Source organism: Phocoena phocoena, chromosome X (assembly GCF_963924675.1).
Source record: "Phocoena phocoena chromosome X, mPhoPho1.1, whole genome shotgun sequence".
Lineage (NCBI taxonomy): Eukaryota > Metazoa > Chordata > Mammalia > Artiodactyla > Phocoenidae > Phocoena > Phocoena phocoena.
Genome location: NC_089240.1, coordinates 58,138,521 through 58,155,136, shown reverse-complemented (window position 1 = coordinate 58,155,136; position 16,616 = coordinate 58,138,521). Strand labels below are relative to the sequence as shown.

At 56.4% G+C, this 16,616-nt stretch overlaps 1 protein-coding gene across 1 annotated transcript; it reads right to left on the bottom strand.

Annotated features, from left to right (window-relative positions):
- Nucleotides 1-1,732: 1,732 nt before the first annotated feature.
- Nucleotides 1,733-13,945, bottom strand: STARD8 (StAR related lipid transfer domain containing 8). The gene is made up of 13 exons (XM_065901401.1): nt 13,876-13,945; nt 11,348-11,429; nt 10,310-10,373; nt 7,687-9,077; nt 6,822-6,995; nt 5,668-5,827; nt 4,991-5,189; nt 4,380-4,590; nt 3,997-4,111; nt 3,489-3,713; nt 2,274-2,491; nt 1,997-2,173; nt 1,733-1,850 (listed from the first exon to the last, which is right to left on the bottom strand). The coding sequence occupies exons 3-13, from the start codon at nt 10,364-10,366 to the stop codon at nt 1,733-1,735; spliced, it is 3,045 nt and encodes a 1,014-aa protein (XP_065757473.1). The 5' UTR covers nt 10,367-10,373; nt 11,348-11,429; nt 13,876-13,945.
- Nucleotides 13,946-16,616: the final 2,671 nt, after the last annotated feature.

Below are 16,616 nucleotides of genomic sequence, written 5' to 3'. Positions count from 1 at the left end.
CAGCAGGGGAAGAAAGGACAGCATAGCAAAGGCATCCCTCCATAGGGCTATCGTCAGGATGCATGAGGTCATGTTGGGGGCTGCTCAGAATCCTGCCTCTCCCCAGCCCCAATCATCTCCCGAAGAGAAAGGCTGAGGCCCTTCCCCATTTCTCCTGCGGCCTCCCTCAAGTCCTACGTTGGTAACACGCACAACCTCTGACCCTAACACCGAAACTGCATCGTAATTTGCCTCTTGTCCCTGGCCCATCGTCTCAGCAAAGACAACCACACAGACAGAGCGCATCTGTAGGAATGCTTTATTGTTCCACTAGGGGTGGTCACACGGACCATGCTCTCCACCTCCCCTGTCTCATCTTAAGTGCCCTTCCCACCGAGGCTTTCCAGACCCCTGCCCCCACCCAACAGATTATGGTACACTAATGATAGAATACGTGTGTGTGTGTGTGTGTGTGTGTGTGTGTGTGCGCGTGCGTGTGTATATATAGATGTGTGTGTGTATATATGTATCTATATATATACACAAATACATTTTTTATATTCTGACTGTACAGTACTTACAGATACAAATAAAATAGATAGATAGGTTTAAACATTACAACGGACTGGCTGGAACCCATCCCACTCCAGTTTATTCAGCCAAAAACGATAATAAAGCACCAGCTGGCGTTTGGCGTTTGACCTTGCACGTGAACCAAGATGGTTGGTGGGTGGGATGGGTCAGGTTTGGATCAAGTCCCAGCAGGCTGAGATGACATTATGCCCTTCCATCTGACTGGCTGGCTGCTTGAACCAGGGGCCAGGTCTCTGCTGGAGGAAGGGACTGTCATATCAGCCTGCTAACGCAGGCAGGAAGAGCGGGAAAAGCGACGCGGACATCGATAGTGTCTCCTCACCACCATCTGCTTTTGCTCAGCCCGTGTGGTGGGAGCGAGGCTGTTTACCCTCTAGACATGGCAGTGCGTGGCCAATGGCTACACAGGACCCCAGGGAGTGGCAGATAAAGTATGGGGCCCGAGTCAGGGGAGATTGGTTCATTGGTCTCTTGAGATCTGAGAAAGGAAGGTTCCCCCCACTCTCACATCCCAAGCTATCCCAAATCGTCATGTCACCTACTGGGACCCATCAGTGCCTCCTCTTTGAATCAGCTTCATAAAAATCAGCATCATATTTACACAAATCAAACAGCTCATGGTGGCTGGGGCTGCCCTGTGCTCTGCCCCTGTGCCTATCCACTGCAGTCCAAATTCTCTGCAGAAACCAGTTTAGGACCAATGTTGGGCCCAAAGGCACTACCAGAACCTCCTGTCCAAACTCAAAGGGACCCTAGCACCAAACAGGATGGCTTGGCCTCTCAGGATGGCAGAGTGCTAGGAGCACACACTGCCCTCCGCCTCCTCACCCGCAGGCGGAGGAGCTGGGAAGGCTTCAGACTGACTGGTGGCTCCTTGGACTTGAAGGGCAGTAGCCGTCTTCCTGCTCCAAAAATGACTCCTCTCTCTCGGGAGGGCAGAACACAGGTTTGGGGGTGGAGGTGGAGTGGAGACAGGACACTGAAATTCTCTTTTCCTTCCCTGTACATATGGAGGAGCTTCAGGAAGTAAGGGCGACCGCATGGCCTTGCCTCTACCCTTGGAAGCAGCATCCATCCGAGGGCTGCTCTGCTCTCATTCCCCCTCACTGAGTTGGTGCCAGGGGGCCTGAGTGGTGCCAATCTGGGACCAGGCCAAGGCTCACAACTTTGTCTCAGGGCCAGCTGCCTGCAGGGTCGGGAAGGAATCCCGGATCTTTGCCACCTCCATGGCACACAGGTGCCCGAAGACTTTGTTGTACCAGTCAGGAGAACGGCCCCTGGGGAAGTAGAAGCAGGAAGCCATGAGCCGTGGGTACTTCCCTGGAGCCCTTGCCAGGGACAAGGAAGACAGGACTTGCTCCCCAGGATCAGGGGCAGGGGGTAGCGGTGGTGGGGGGGGCGCAGGGCTGAGGTGGCCTGGTACCTGAGGTCAGCGCGGCAGATGTGAGTGAGCCGGGAGCGGCCCAGGCCGCAAGGTTCCATGAGGTACTGGGAAGTGAGCATCAGGGCCCGCACCCCCGACTCCGGCACGGGTTGCTCAGGATCCAGGGACTGAGAGACGAGGAGGCAACCCCCACGGGGCAGGTCAGAGCGCCACATCCTGTGGGGAAGGGACACACACATTCAGCTTCCTGGCGCCGGTTCCCACCCCACCTCCTCAGTCCCCCAAGTACAGCAGGGTGACAGCTCAAGCCCCTCACCGGAGCACCACGAAGTCGCGGCAGGGATGGGGTGCCATGCTGTCGGTGACGTAGTGGTACAGCTCCACACCCGGCATCAGGGCTTCCAACACCTGGGCCCGCAGAAGGTCCTCATCCCAGAGGGCCCTCTCCCGCAGGACGCGGTGTAGCACCACGGCCGGAGGGGCAGCCACTTCTGTGGATGCCTTCCACACACACAGCGGGTGCCCGTCTGGTGCCTGCGAGCCACAGGAGTGGGGACGGGGGAAGCTGTCAGGGCCAGAGAACTCCCAATCCACCCCTGGGCCCCGGCCTGCCCTCACTCCAGCCCCCAACAAGGGAAGGCGGCAGGACTACTCCGCTAACCCCAGCCAGATCCAGACAGGCCAGCCCTGCGCTCCCTGTCCTCTTCCTCCTTTCCAAATTTCTGCTCCTCCGCCTGCTCAAGAGCACAAAGAGATGACAGGACACACATTCTCTGAGGCCTACGAGGCTCTACCAAGCAATGGGCACAGTGCTTGGAATTTCTGGAACTGAATATGGTGGTCATCCTCAAGGAACTCCCCGTCTAGTGTGGGAAGCGGAACACGTGCATGGCAACAAAAGCCGCCACTTCCTGAGCCTTTTGCATGTGCCAGGCCCTGTGCACGCTTCTCACCCTGACCCTGTAAAGAAGCTTTTACTATGACCGGTTTATCCATGGCAAACCTTGGGCCTGCAGTGTTACTTATAATCAGAATCCGAGAAAGAACATGGCTAGTGCCAAGAGAAGGACAGAGGGAAGTCGCCTCCAGCCTGGGGTATGACTGGAGGCTCTGAATGGAGGAGGAGCATATCAAGCTGGGGCTGAAGATGGATGCGGAAATATAATGCTTGGGGCAGGTCCAGGCAGGAGGACAGCAGGGGTGGAAGCACAAAGGTGGAAACGTGAGGAGCTCAGCGTGACTGCAGTGCAGGTAGGGATGGCAGGTGAGGCTCTAAAAGTAGTGACATGTCTGGAGTGGGCTTTTGGGAAGATAATTCCGGCAGGTGCTCCCTGAGAGAGAGAGCCCTGGTCTCATTTGCTTCTCACTTCCTTAAGGTCCTCGCTCTGCTGGCTGACATTCTCCAAGTATCATATCAGGCGGAAGCACAGCGAGACAGGCGGGGGCAGCTCCTTCCTTGAGGATCCCCTCACACAGCCTGCACTCTGCCCTCTCCCGGCCCCACGGTCACCCTGGGCAGCGTGGTCCTCACCTTCTTGCAAGCCAGCTCCGTGTTCTGGGGCCCTGGCACACTCATCCAGCCCTTGAAGCGCTCAGCGGCATCGCGCAGCAGCTCCTGGATGCTCTCTTCCATGTAGAGGCTCAGGCTCATGCCAGAAGCTCGGGCCTGCCGCAGCTCAGCCAGGGCTGGGCCCGGAGGGCTGAGCTCAGCTGCACTGTAGGAGCCACACAGTTGTAGCACCATGTCCTGGGGCACCTGGGAAAGCACACACACACCAGGCTGGGGGCCATGGGAAGCAGCAGAGTCAGGGACGCCCAGTCCCAGAGCCCACGGGGTCTGCCAGGTTCGTTTTAAGGGAGCGGAGAGACCTGGCTACTGCGGTGTGGTAGATGAAAAACTTTGTAGGGGAAGAGCCGAAAGCAGGACGTTGAAGCATTATGTGTCAAGATGCGCCCTATCCCTGACTAAGGGTGCAAAGGTCAGGCATGTTGCTTCTGCCGGGTCTGGGAAGTAGGCACCATGGCCTAGAGTGACTCACCTGGAAAAGTTTCTTGCAGTCACTGATCATGTGTGACAGGCCCTGGGTGGCAGCCATGTTCTCACTCAAGTCCTTAGGGCCTGGCCGGCCAACCAGGCTACGTTTGCTCTTGATCCTGGAGGGAAGGGCCAGGAAGAGAGGCTGGCACGAGGGCACAAGCCAAGCTCCCCAGAAGCCTGTGTGCCAGTCCTGAACACAAAACAACCTGCTGCCCTTTTGAAGACCCTGCTTCACACCATCCAACCAGCCCGGGGCCCCTGAGGAGTCAGGCTGGCCCCTTGTGGTGATGCCTGGGAACTGCAGTGCCAAGCATCCAGGGCCCAAAAGCCAATGGGGCCCAAACCCTTCCTGCTTGGCCCCGCCAATGCCTTGCCCTGTTTCACCTGGGGGAGGGGTTATCCTTCTTGGAGACGTTGAGGTGGAAGATGGAAGGTGCCAGGCACACAGCCAGGTTACCAGCTGTCATCTGGTTTTCCTCAGCAGAGGCAATGTCGCTTAGGAAATAGAGCAGGGTCTGTAGCACCTCTCGGTTCTCATCGGGGAGCAGCAAGGTGGCGGCTTGCGCGGCTGCCAACCATTGATCCTTGGGGAGGACTGTGAGGAAGGCAGACAGAAGGGCTTCCTTATTCCCCGAGAGCCGCTGGCAGCAAGCTTCCTGCTTCCAGGAATGCAGAAGGCACAGTGGTCCCAAGGGGAAGTTGGTGAGGGGGAAGGTGGACTCTGGGAGGTCTCTGGGTGCTAGATCAAGCCCGGCTGTAATGCGAAGCATGAGCTTGGGGAAGTCCCTGCCATTCCTCAGGGCCTCAGTCCATATAATGGGTTTGGGGCATAGAATGTGGTCTCTAAGGACCTTTCCAACTCGGCATAGTAAATCTTCCACTGAGCTCATGGGCGCAGCTACACTTGCCTGCACAAGGTTTATCCTCCACAAGCCCTAGGATTCAGGGAGGCCAAGAACCTGGCAGGTTACTGAGGATAGGTGCAGGCGACTCACGCTGGTAGATCTGTAGGAAAGTGGTAGTGAGCTTGCTGGTGAAGATTGGCTCAGGCAGGTCCCGGAAATACTGCTTCAGCAGGTCAGCCACATCATAGGCAGACTGGCCCTCGTAGCAGACGTTGTCGGGGGAGGTCTCATTCATCTGACGCAGGTTCTGGATCCTGGACTTCACCCCGGATTTGCGGAAGATGCCCACCTGGCCCGTGCAGGGGAGGGAGAGAGGGAGACATGCAGGGGTGGGAGGGAGACTGTGAGGCCAGCCCTAGACCGTGTGTGTTAGGAGCGTAGGCCACCCCAGAGACATCCAAGCCTGGCAAGCTTCCTGCTGGGCAGGGTAGGAGAGAAACGGCAAAACCAAAGAGAAGGGTGTTTATAGCCTTGGGGCCAAGGAGAAAGATGGCTTTAGTGGAGATGAGTAGGAGAACGAGGACCTAGGCTAAGGCGGGCTCCTGGAAGGTGGGGGCCAATGCGCCTGGGCCAGAAAAAAGCTGGCACAGAGCCGGGCAGAAGGGAGCTTTGGGTCCACCCCTGTCGGGCCTTCCTGAGGATAGGAAAAGCTTCCGGTGGGCCAGCCCAACCCAGGGGGACGGCCAGAGCAGCTCCCCTCCCTAATCCCTCAGCCTTGGACTTCCTTCCCATCACCACCTCTCTTCGTGCTCCCCAGAAGGCCTCACCTGGTCCAGGCACTGGCTACGCAGGTAGCGCATGGCTTGCTGAATGCTCTGGGGTAGTGGCCGGCCTGTGCGCTGCACATGGATGAGGGGCGGCACCCCAAACACGTGCTGACCCCGGTAGTCCGGTGTCTTGTTCCTCTTCATGAACTTGGGCACTGACCTGTTTGGGGGAGGGACAAAAGATCAGGAGCAAGGATGGGGTAGGCCCAGACACAGCTTGGAGACTCTGTCTGCAGTCTTGGGGGACTCAGGTGTGGGTGAGCAGGGTAAGAAACATGCCATCCCCCCAGAGGCAACATTCATTGAGCACCTGCTCTGGGCCCAGTCCTAGGGAGTCCCAGAGGAACGCAGGGAGCTCTCAGTCTGGTCAAGGAGATGACCGCATTGACAGGCAGTGACAATGCATGTGGCCAGGAGTATGCCAAGAACTTAGGGGAAGACCCACGAGGGAGGGGAATTGTATGTACCTAGGGGGTCAGGGAAGGCTTCAGAGAGAAGGTGGAAATTCAGCTGGCTCTTAAGGGATGGGTAGGCCTTGTCCCAGAGGATAAATGGGAAAAAGACATTCCAGGCAGAGAGAACAGCATGGGCAAAGGCAAAGAGGCAGGAACAAGAGCGTGGTGCATTCAGAGAAGGGTGGCTAGTCTGCTGGCCTGTATGGTGGTGTTGCTTGGGTATGGCGGACTAAAGAGCCTGACAGATGAGGCGGGGTTGGAACGTGAAAGGATCATGATGGGAAGGAAACTGGACCGTATTCTTTGGCAATGGGGAGCCACAGGAGGGTATCTGTCAGGAGAGTGACCACCAAAGATGCATATTAGGACAATCTCCCTGGTGGCAGCGTGGAAACTGGGATGGAGGAGGAGGAGGTGTAGCTGGGGGGCCTGGGATCCCAACCCCCACCCCACCCCTCCTCATTCATGGCACACACTCATGTGAATCCCATGTGCATCCCCCACAGACATACATTTGCCACCCAGAGCCACACTGACCTCTCCAGCCTCCTGGCGCATCCTACCACTCCACTGGCCCAGGGGCTCCACCTGCCTGCACCCACCTTCTGAGGGTGACCCTCCCAGGGCCCTGGAGTGGGGGCAGAGAGGGATCCAGGACTTGGATGAGCAGCTTGGTGCCCACCATGGCCCAGGACTCACCAGACCCAGCCCTGTTTGTGGGGGACAGTGTACTTCTCCATGAAGGCGGTGAGCCGCAGCAGTGAGCCCTTGTGCAAGAGGTGGATCTGGCTGGCAAACTGCCGGTTGATCTCCAGCGACTCTGAGTTGAGGCTGGGCCGGTGGGAGTTCTGGAAGCTGTGCCAACGGAGCTTCCTGGTGAGGGGTGAGGGGGTAGAGGAGGCCAGAGGAGCAGGTTTCAGTAAACCTTAGTAAAATTGTGTTCTTCTGGTCTTTTTGTTTTTCCCCAAAAGAAAAAATATACAAGGAGAAGGGACCACTGTCAGCAATGATGCTGGGCCCCAGGGTGGAGAAAGCTTAGTCTTGGTTTCCAGGGCTGCACAGCGGCCAGATGCTGTCAGAAAGGGTGGCACAGGGCTCAGGCCCATCTAGTGCCAGCAAACAGTATCAGTCCCCCTTCCTTTCAAGACTGCAGTGGAGGGGCTGCTCTGAGAAACCCAGAATAGTGAAGCTGGGGATCAGAGACCATCTCCTGTGATGCCCTTGATTTACACATGGGGCAACTGAGACCCAAAAGGAGCCACAGTTTGCGCAAGGCCATGGCAGAGGCAGGTCCTGAACCTCACATTCCAGATTCCTGATCCCATTACTCTTTCTGTTTCTCTTCTGGGACTGGATTCCAGCTGGCAATCACTCAGCCCCTAAGAACTTGCCCCTGCGCCTTGTGATGAAGAAATTGGCTTGGGGGAGTGAGGAGGGAAAGAGGAAGGGAAGAGAGAAACGGGGTAGGGGGAGAGATGACGGGAGGGAGAGGGACAGGGAGATGGGGGAAAAAGAGAGAGAGGGACAACAGAAGCCCTGCCCCAACCCTACCCTGAACTCCCACCTGTAGGGTCTGGTAAGTGAGGCCCCAACACCTGAATCTCGTCGTTCACGGGGTGCCGATGCCTGGAGTCCAGCCAGGGACCCTGTGGCCTCAGTCTCGTTTGTGGAGTTCCCGCTACTGTCCAGCTCACTGGAGGAGGCCACAGTGTCAGAAATGGAGTGTCCTTCTTCCACAGACAGACTGGAGGCAGAGGTGGGTTCCCCGCCTGAATTTGCCTCCTGCTCACGATCCTGAGCCAAGCCGGGGGCCCCGGCCTCTGCCAGTGCCAGAAGTTCAGCCTCAGCTGGGGCCTGAGCCTGAGCCGGGACTCCTGGCTGGACATCCGCCTGGCCCAGGGCTGAGGACTCCCCGAGGGCTGGAGCCTCTCCCTGGGCCCGAGCCTCATCGGTCTGGCCTTCCACTCCACTGGTGGCTATTTCTACTGATGAAGTGGCTTCCTCCTCTTCTTCCTCTTCCTTATCTCCAGGCCCCAGGTCTGGGTACATGGCCTGAGACCAGAGCTCCACCCGCTGCTGCAGCCCCCACACGTGTTGGAGGATGTCATCCAGGTGAGTGTGGCTGTCCCCACCCTGCTCCTTCTCTTCAGCCTCGGCACCAGCCAGGACAGGCTCAGCTGGGTACAGCTCAGGCATGTTGTCATAGGTGCTGGCGTGGCTGCCCGTGGAGCCACAGGAGCCCCGGCGCCCTTCATAGCCCCAGCAGCTACCTGGCTGCCGATCTGCCAGGTGGTGTCCACCCTCAGGGCACAGGCTCTCAATGGACAGGGAGCGAGGGAATGTGCCTGGTTTGTGGTCCCTGGGCACGTGCACCAGGCAGTCACCCCAGTGTGCCCGCTGAGGACGCTGGAATGTGGCCACGGGCCAGGCCTCCCAGGCCCTCTGGGTCTCAGTGCCACTGCCACTGGCTGAGGTGGCCGCCCGGCTCTTGGCCCTGTAGAGGAAGCCACGGCGACTTCGGAAAGAGGTGGCTTTGGTGGCCTTCTCCGAGGCGGCTGAACTACGCTCTGGCTCTGCTTGCCGGCTGCCACCCTTTTCCTTCCGCCTCAGAGACTCAAGGTGCTTGAGGAAGCTCCGGGAACGGTGCTTCTTGGCTTTGTCTTGTGGAGTCTCCTGGTCCTGAGTGGGGCTGAGGACGGGCCGGCCACTTGGGCTGGGAGCACAGCCTAGCAAGGGCAGGTCCACTGGCTCGGGTGGTAGGCTCACAGTGATGGCTGGCAGGGAGGTAGCACTAAGCTCAGTGAGGACGCTCTCACAGCTGGAGGTCACTGGCAGGCCAGGGCTCGGTGGGGCCAGCAGGTCAGAGGAGCCCACGTGAGACCAGCGCTTACTTTCTCTCTGGAAGGCCCAGTGGCTGCTGATGGTGCAATGCTCTTCCTCCTCTGAGTCTTCATTCTGGGAAGGGCGCCACAGGGTGGGGTCAGAGGTGTCCAGCCCACGAGCCCTTGCTTGGGCTCCACTCTCTGCCTCCAAGCTCTTGGGGGACTTTGGGGCAAAGGGCCCTGCTCTCTGGCTGAGAACACGTCCTAGGAGGGGGGAACTGGATCTGGGATTGCCAGAAGAAGCTAGGGGTCATGGAGGAAGCCCAGATGGAGGGTAGTGGTCATCTGATCAATCAAATTCTTCCCCATTTCATAGATAGGGAAACCCAAACAAATGAGAAGCCACTTGCCCAAGGTCATACAATGTCTGCAGTAAGTCGGTGACAGGGCCAGGGCTAGAATCCAAGCATCTTGACCTCCTGTTCTCAGCAGCCTCCCAGTGAGTCTCTAGCCTATACTCTTAGATTCGAATCCCAGAATGGCAGAGCTAGAAAGGATATTTTAGATTTTCTAGTTTTCTAATTTGCAAAGTGGGGAAACTGAGGACCAGAGACGGGAAGAGGCTTGTCCAAGGTCACTGAAAAGTCAGTGCAAAGCTGGGACCAGCCGCCAGGTGTCTCCTGCTTCCCGGGCCAGTGCTCTGGCAACTTGGAGATGGCAGGACTCTGGTAGGAAAAGCTCCAGAGAAAAGCCACAAAGCCTGACCCCAGGGAAGGATGGGTTCATCCGGCCCACATTCCAGGGCTACATGCAGACCAAGAGCCCTCTCCTTTTCTACAATCCCAGATGGGCGGAGTCAGAAAGGCCTCTGGAGACTATTAATGCCACCCCCAATTCACTGCAGAGATGGAGAAAATGAGGCTCAGTGGGGTAAGACCCTGTGGGGTGAGGTTGGGGATCCTGACTTCTAAGACCATATAGGCCATGATTTTCCATCACATTATTCTGTCTCTGGCCCCTAGTCAAGGAATTTTTGCCATCACAGAGCAGTGTAGGCAGATGGATTTCCCTGAGGGACGGCCATCACTAGGTCAGGTTATCAGTAAGTCCAGGAGGTAGGGGTGGGCTGAGGGGGGGTGGGTAAGGCTGCGGGCCAAGGTACTTGTTCTCACACCCCAACTTTGAGACCAGGCTCACCAAAACCCAACAGCCTCATACAGCCCCCTACACCCCACTCCCAGGCTGGAGCAAGGCAGTGCTCCAGACAGCCCAGACTCACAGGACACTGGAGCTAGTTTCATAAGTGGTTTTTGTTTGACCTGGGTTCCCCACAAGACCACAGAGCCTACTCTTGTCCTAACTCACCTGCTTGCATTGAAAATGAACCTCCAGTTTCATCGAGGCACAACTGTTCAAGGTCATCAGCCTCCTGCAAGGAAACAAAGCAGGGTTCACTCAAGGGTCCCAAGCCCCAGAGCCTGCAGGACACAGCCTGCCGAGACACTCCCAAGACGCCACCCACTGCTTTGCGTGCCCAAGACTTCAAAACTTCTCCCAAGTCCCCGTGTTCATGAAGGTTTCAGTGCCAGACATGATGCTGTGGAGATTATGGGCTCTGCCCTCTGGGAACATATAGATAGATGTGGGAAAACCCACTACAGAAATGGGACATGTTCAAAAGCAGAGTAGACAGAAGGCACAGCAGGCACACAGGGGGTGGGACAAGGAACTTCCATGAAGGCAGGGGAATGCAGTCAGGGAAGACTTGCTGGAGAACAGAAATAGGATTCAGAGGGAGAGAGAAACAGGGACTCATATACCAGGCTTCGATAAGAGCCTGTGACAATGTAGAGAGGGGGAACGGTCAGTAAACAGACCAGTGTGTGTGTGAGGGGAGGACTGAGGCTGATAAGGTCAGTCAAAGCCAGGTTGCAAAAGGCCTCAGGTGTCATGCTGAAAAAGCTCTGGACTTCTCCCTGCAGACAGCGAGACATTTGAAGCATACGAGTACACACTGGGAAGCTGACTCTGGTGGCTATAGGGAAGTCGGATCACAGCAAGGAGGGGGATGCAGAGCCGGCAGGCAGGAAGGCCAGTTAGGAGGATGAATCCAAGAAGTCGTGGTTTGGCCTCAAACAAGTAGAGAGGGGACAAATCAGAGGAATGTTTGGAGGCTCTAACTGAATGGAAAAAAGAATCAAGGCTAGACCTTGGCTTTCTAGTGCCTGGGTAGGTGAGGATGTCACAGACACAGTAGACAGAGTGAACAGCGTGACTGCACCAGATGAGCTCTGTTAATAGGCAGGCTCCTCCTCTGTCAGAGGGGACAAGGATTGCTTTTTCCCATGAGGAAGCCCCAAGCCAGGCCCCTGACCTCCCAGGCCTGGCCCTTAGCACCCCTACCTGCACAAGGCCCCCAAAGAGTCCTCGTCCAGAAAACCGTGGTCCTTCTTCACAGAGCCAATATCCACAGGAAACGAACCTTCTGTATGCCAGAGAAAAGCCAAGATGAGTCGAGGGTGGCAGGTTAGAAACTCAGTGCCAGCGACCCTTGAGCGAGAAGAAGGGGGCCCAGGAAGTGGGGAGGCAGGCAGGCAGGGGAAAGGCTGCAGCGAAGGAGGGGCCCAGGGAGCTCATGGTTGGCCGTTGGGGGAAGGTCAAGGAAAGGATAGGAGGGTCAAGCTGGACAAGAGGACCCATGCGTCAGTTTTGGCAGGTCCGTGGGGGACGGCAGGCTCGAGGCCCCGAGTGGCTGCCAAGAGCCCATGTGGGCTCCTCCAGTCCCCTCTGCATCTTGGGCTGCTCGGACAGGGAACCTCTTCCCTGACCCAAGGTGAACCGGGGAGACCAGGGAGAGAGCAAGGACTGTGCGTGTACAGCCAAACAACACCTCGCTTCCACTACTGCTCAGAGCAAGGCCACCCACTCCCTTGGGTCTGGGAAACAGGAAGGAGTGGGGGAAGAGGAAGTAGCATCCCCAAATCCCACACCTCTCTGCCTTACTGGTAAAACAAGCCCATGGACTCATTTACTATTATTAATTGAGCATCGACTTTGTGCCAGGCACTGGGGACACAACAGTGAATGAGACTAAACTGATCCAAGCCTACATGGAGTTTATATTGTCACAGGGGCAACAGACAGTGAACAATATGTGAGGGAAACAAACTATGCAGTTATAAATGCTAGCAAAGACATGAGCCAGGGTGACGGGGTAAAGAGAGGCCTTGCTAAGGTGGTGACTCCTGAGCTGAGCCCTGAAGAGCGAGAAGGGGTCAGCCGTGCAAAGAGCCTGGGAAAAAGTCCCAGGCAGGACCAAAACTAAGGCTCCAAGGAGGGCTAGAGCCTGGTGTGCGCAAGTGGTAGAAAGCAGCCCACAGAGTAGTGAGCAAAGCAGAGAGAAGTATGTGGAAGCTGGGTGACGCAGTCTCGTTGGCGGGAACAAAGTGCTGACACTCACTTCATTCTGGGTGTGCTATGAAGCCAGCGGAGGAGTAACACAGAGCAGAGTAACCGAGTAATGTGGTCAGGACTGCACTTCCAGGGTCCCTCCAGCTGCTGTGCATTCAGAGTAGAGGACGGAGCACAGAAAGGAGGCTGCAGCACTAGGCCAGGCGAGCGGGTCACACCTATGTGGCAGTGAAGGTGGTAGGAAGTGGATGGATTCAAGATATATTCTGGGGCTTCCCTGGTGGCGCAGTGGTTGAGAGTCCGCCTGCCGATGCAGGGGACACGGGTTCGTGCCCCGGTCCTGGAAGATCCCACATGCCGCAGAGCGGCTGGGCCCGTGAGCCATGGCCGCTGAGGCTGCGCGTCCGGAGGCCTGTGCTCCGCAACGGGAGAGGCCACAACAGTGAGAGGCCCGCGTACCGAAAAAAAAAAATATATATATATATATATATATATATATATATATATATATATATATACATTCTGGAGGGAGAAGGGACTTGCTGGAGGGTTAGATACGCGGACAAAGGAAAAGAGGAACGGAGGATGATGCCTGGATACGGGGCTTAAGTGGTGGTGGTGCCATCAGGTGGTGACATTTGAGACGTCTGTCAGACAGCTAAGCAGAGATACTGAATTCGGAGTTGAAGGGATGAATCTGGAGCTTGGGACTGAGGTCTGGACAGAGAGGCATTGGGGAGTCATCAGAATATATATGGTACTTGGACAAGGATCTCCTGGGAGAGAGATGTCGAGCGAGAAGAGGGGCCAGGATGGAGCCCTGGGACACCCTAACAACTAGGAGCAGTTAGAGGAAGCCAAGTCAGCTAAGGAGACTGAGAGCGGCAGCCAGAGAGACAGCCGGGAGAAGAGGACATTCTAGGAGCTGAAGTGAGTGGCCAACTGTGCTGAATGCTATTGAGAGACTAAGTCAGGACTGAGAAGTGACCGCTGAATTTGACCACATGGAGATCTCTGGTGAGCTTGACAAGGGCTGTTTTGTTGGCAAGGTAGGGATGAAGCCAGGGTACAGTGGGGGTGTGGGAAGAAGAGGGGAACTGAAAACAGCAAGTATGAACAACTCTAGAGAAAAACAGAAAAATGAAGGAAAGCAAAGAAATAAGGCCATGGGGAGGGAAGGTGAAAGCGGAGCTGCCAGGGTGCACCCTCCATGTTGCATCTATGTAAATAGGGTTCTCAGAAACAGTACAAAGCAGATGTGGTGGTACAAAGCAGCGGCCCGGCTTGAGACAAGATACTTTAACACATGGGTGACTGCAGAGCTTGTGAGAGCTGATGAGCATGCAGGAGATAGGACAGGATGGTGTAGGAGAGAGGTTGCGACTACGGGAGCAGGGCCAGGGTATGCAGCTTTTTGTGTGGTTGAAGAAAAGATCTGAGGGACCCCATTTTCCAGCTGAAAAATGGAGGGATAAGGCAAGTTTGGGGGTGGGGGAGGGGGAGCCAGTGAGTGGCCTTACCTTCAAAAAGCTGAGCATACTGAGGGAATCCTGTCGCTCGGAGCCACCTGCATGCGTTTTTGGCCTCAGCTTCTAAAACAGATGAGGGGGAGAGAGACAGAGAAAGGAGATTAGGGGGTGCTGGCGCCAAGCCACCCTGGTGTGCGCCCCTGCACCTCCAGTAGGGAGGTACTTACAGCTCTGGTGACCTAGAAATGACAACAAAAGCACAAACGGGCTGGCACATTCACTCCATGTCACAGCTAGGATTTCCCCTCTGCTCCCCAAGCCCTACTCCCAGGATGTGCTGGGACACCTCTCTTATGCTTCATTACCTGACTGTCCCAATCCCCCTCCCACTCTCCCACCCCTGCCCAAGAACAGGACCACCAGCAGCAGCAACTCCCAGGAACATCTGGGGTCAAGGAATACTGCCAGGGGAAGAAACCACTGCTGTGTCTTCACCTCCCACCACCCCCGGGGAGCTACCCCCTTCCATGACCCAGGTAGACCGTCCTAGTACAGCTAGGGATACGCAGTGTTCAACAGCTATTATTCTCTTTCCTATCATCATACCTAACATTCCCCAGGACTCTGATAAGCAAATCTCATTTAACACACACCATAAGCTGTGCAGATTTTAATATGCCCATTTTACATATCTCCAAACAGGCTCAGAAAGGAAGGGCTCGTCTACAAGTCTCGCACTTGACAAAGTAGAGTGCAGGGGCCGGAGTCCAAGCTCAGTCTGACTCCTGCTTGGGGTTCCGACCCCTTCTAACATGGCAGCTTCCCCAGTGCACTCCCTCCCCCGCCATTCACCAAGTCCCAGCCCTCCCTCCCCACGGGGCCTCCCAGGACTGTTCCGGCACTCTCCCGTGGCTTGGCCTCTTTGTGGCACAACTCAATGCTGCTTGCCAAGCTGACAGTGCTGGCCTATGGGAGTCTTGAAGGGCAATGGCTGGGTTAGCCTCCTACCTCTGCTCTGAGAGTGCCTGGCACAGGGTGGGGCACCCCTGCCAGCCTCAGTGGAGACTTGCAGCTGGACTGAAGCCACAAAGGAGGTCCTCCTGGCCATGGTAGGCTGAGTACCTGCAGCAGAACCCTGGGACTGCCCAGTTCCCTACGCAGGTGGTACCAGGAAGCAGTGGGGCTGGGAACATGGGACCTGGCATTGTGGTTGGGGGCACAGAGCGGCTGCTGGCTCAGCAGAGCTTCTCTGCCCACGGAGTCCTGCCCCCAACATTTCTTCTACTTCCTTAGTGCCCGTGACCAGGAGACTCCAAGGAGACTGGGGGCGGGGGCGGCGTTCTCCAAGACAGGAAGAGCTCTCTCCCCAGTGTTCTCCCGCAAGGAAATCCAAGATGAGATTCTGGTAGCCAGGAATCACAAGTTAAAGGACAAAAAGGTATTTCAGAGATGCTAGGTGGGTAGACAAGGGAGGGAACAGCGCGCGAAGGTGGAAGTCGGTCAGAAGAAATAACAGGCTCCTCAAGGGTCGCACACTAATGAGGATTCGATGGGGAGGAGAGAAGGCTCTGAAGCTTCTGGAGCCCCTGAGGGCTTTGGGGGCAAACGGGTGGGGCGGGGATGAACACTTGTGCATTTCTGAAAGCATGTGCGTTGGTCGCTGCTGTCCCAGCATCTGTCTCTGCGTGTAACTGTAGCCAAGTTTGCTCATGTCCATGATCCACATAGATCAGCATGGGACCATGAACCTGTGCACACTCCCCCACAGGCCCCTCGGTCTGTGCACGCACCTGCACCTGCATCTGTGTGCACATGTGTGTGTTTTACGTTACTACAACCTTCCAACCTACGACAGAAATCTAGGAATCACCAGGACCTCTGAGAGGTACTGGAAAGTGTTTGTTCCCGCAGAGCCCAGCTAGCAATACCTCAGCCCCTCTGGCAGGGGGCAATGCAAGCCCAGGAAATGATCCAGGTCTCTAGGCCGGTGATGATCTCGGGATGTGGTAAAAGTAGCCCAAAGGGACTTCACACCAGCCCAGGCAGCATTTGAGGGATATGGTTTTGCTGCTAGGACAGTTGAGCCGGCTGCCACAGCCACCTCCCTGTCTCCTGCTCCTACCACGCCCCCGTGAAAAGGCCCATCCCTGTCCTCGGAGCCCCTCCAGGCAAGCAGCTTTGTTTTCCTGTCATTAGGACAAAGGGGAGGTGCCAAAGGAAGGACCAGGTCCGAGCTTCCAGAAAGGCAGACACAGAAGGAGACAGTGACCTCTAAAGGGCCACAGGTCTAGAACGGCCACCCAAGGCAGAGGAGCCAGTCCCCAGGAACAGGTCTGCATGTCAAGAACACACCCTTGAAGACCACTGCAGCCCTTGGTCACTCGTGGCTAGAGGCAGAACGAGGAGGAGGAGGGGGAGGAGAGAGGAATCTGACTGCCCTTCCTGAGCCTGGAGGTGGCGGAAGAGTGCAGTGATGAAGTCCTGATCTTACACATCTGTGCCTCCTGCCTGAGTCACAAGTCCCGTGGGAGAGGGGCAGGCTGCCCACTCCCCTAATGCTCGGCAGCGGCCCTGGCCAGGGTTGGCGCAAAGGGGACCAGCTCACTCAGGTGGGCGCCAAGTTTTTTCATTCCTATGTAGAGGCCTCTAGCCCCTGCTATTCAAAGCATGATCCCTGGACCAGCAGCGCTGGCATCACCTGGGAGCTTGTTAGAAAGGCAGAATCCCAGACCTACTTAATCAGAATCTACATTTAACTAGGTCCTCAGACGATCCGCATGCACATTAAAGTT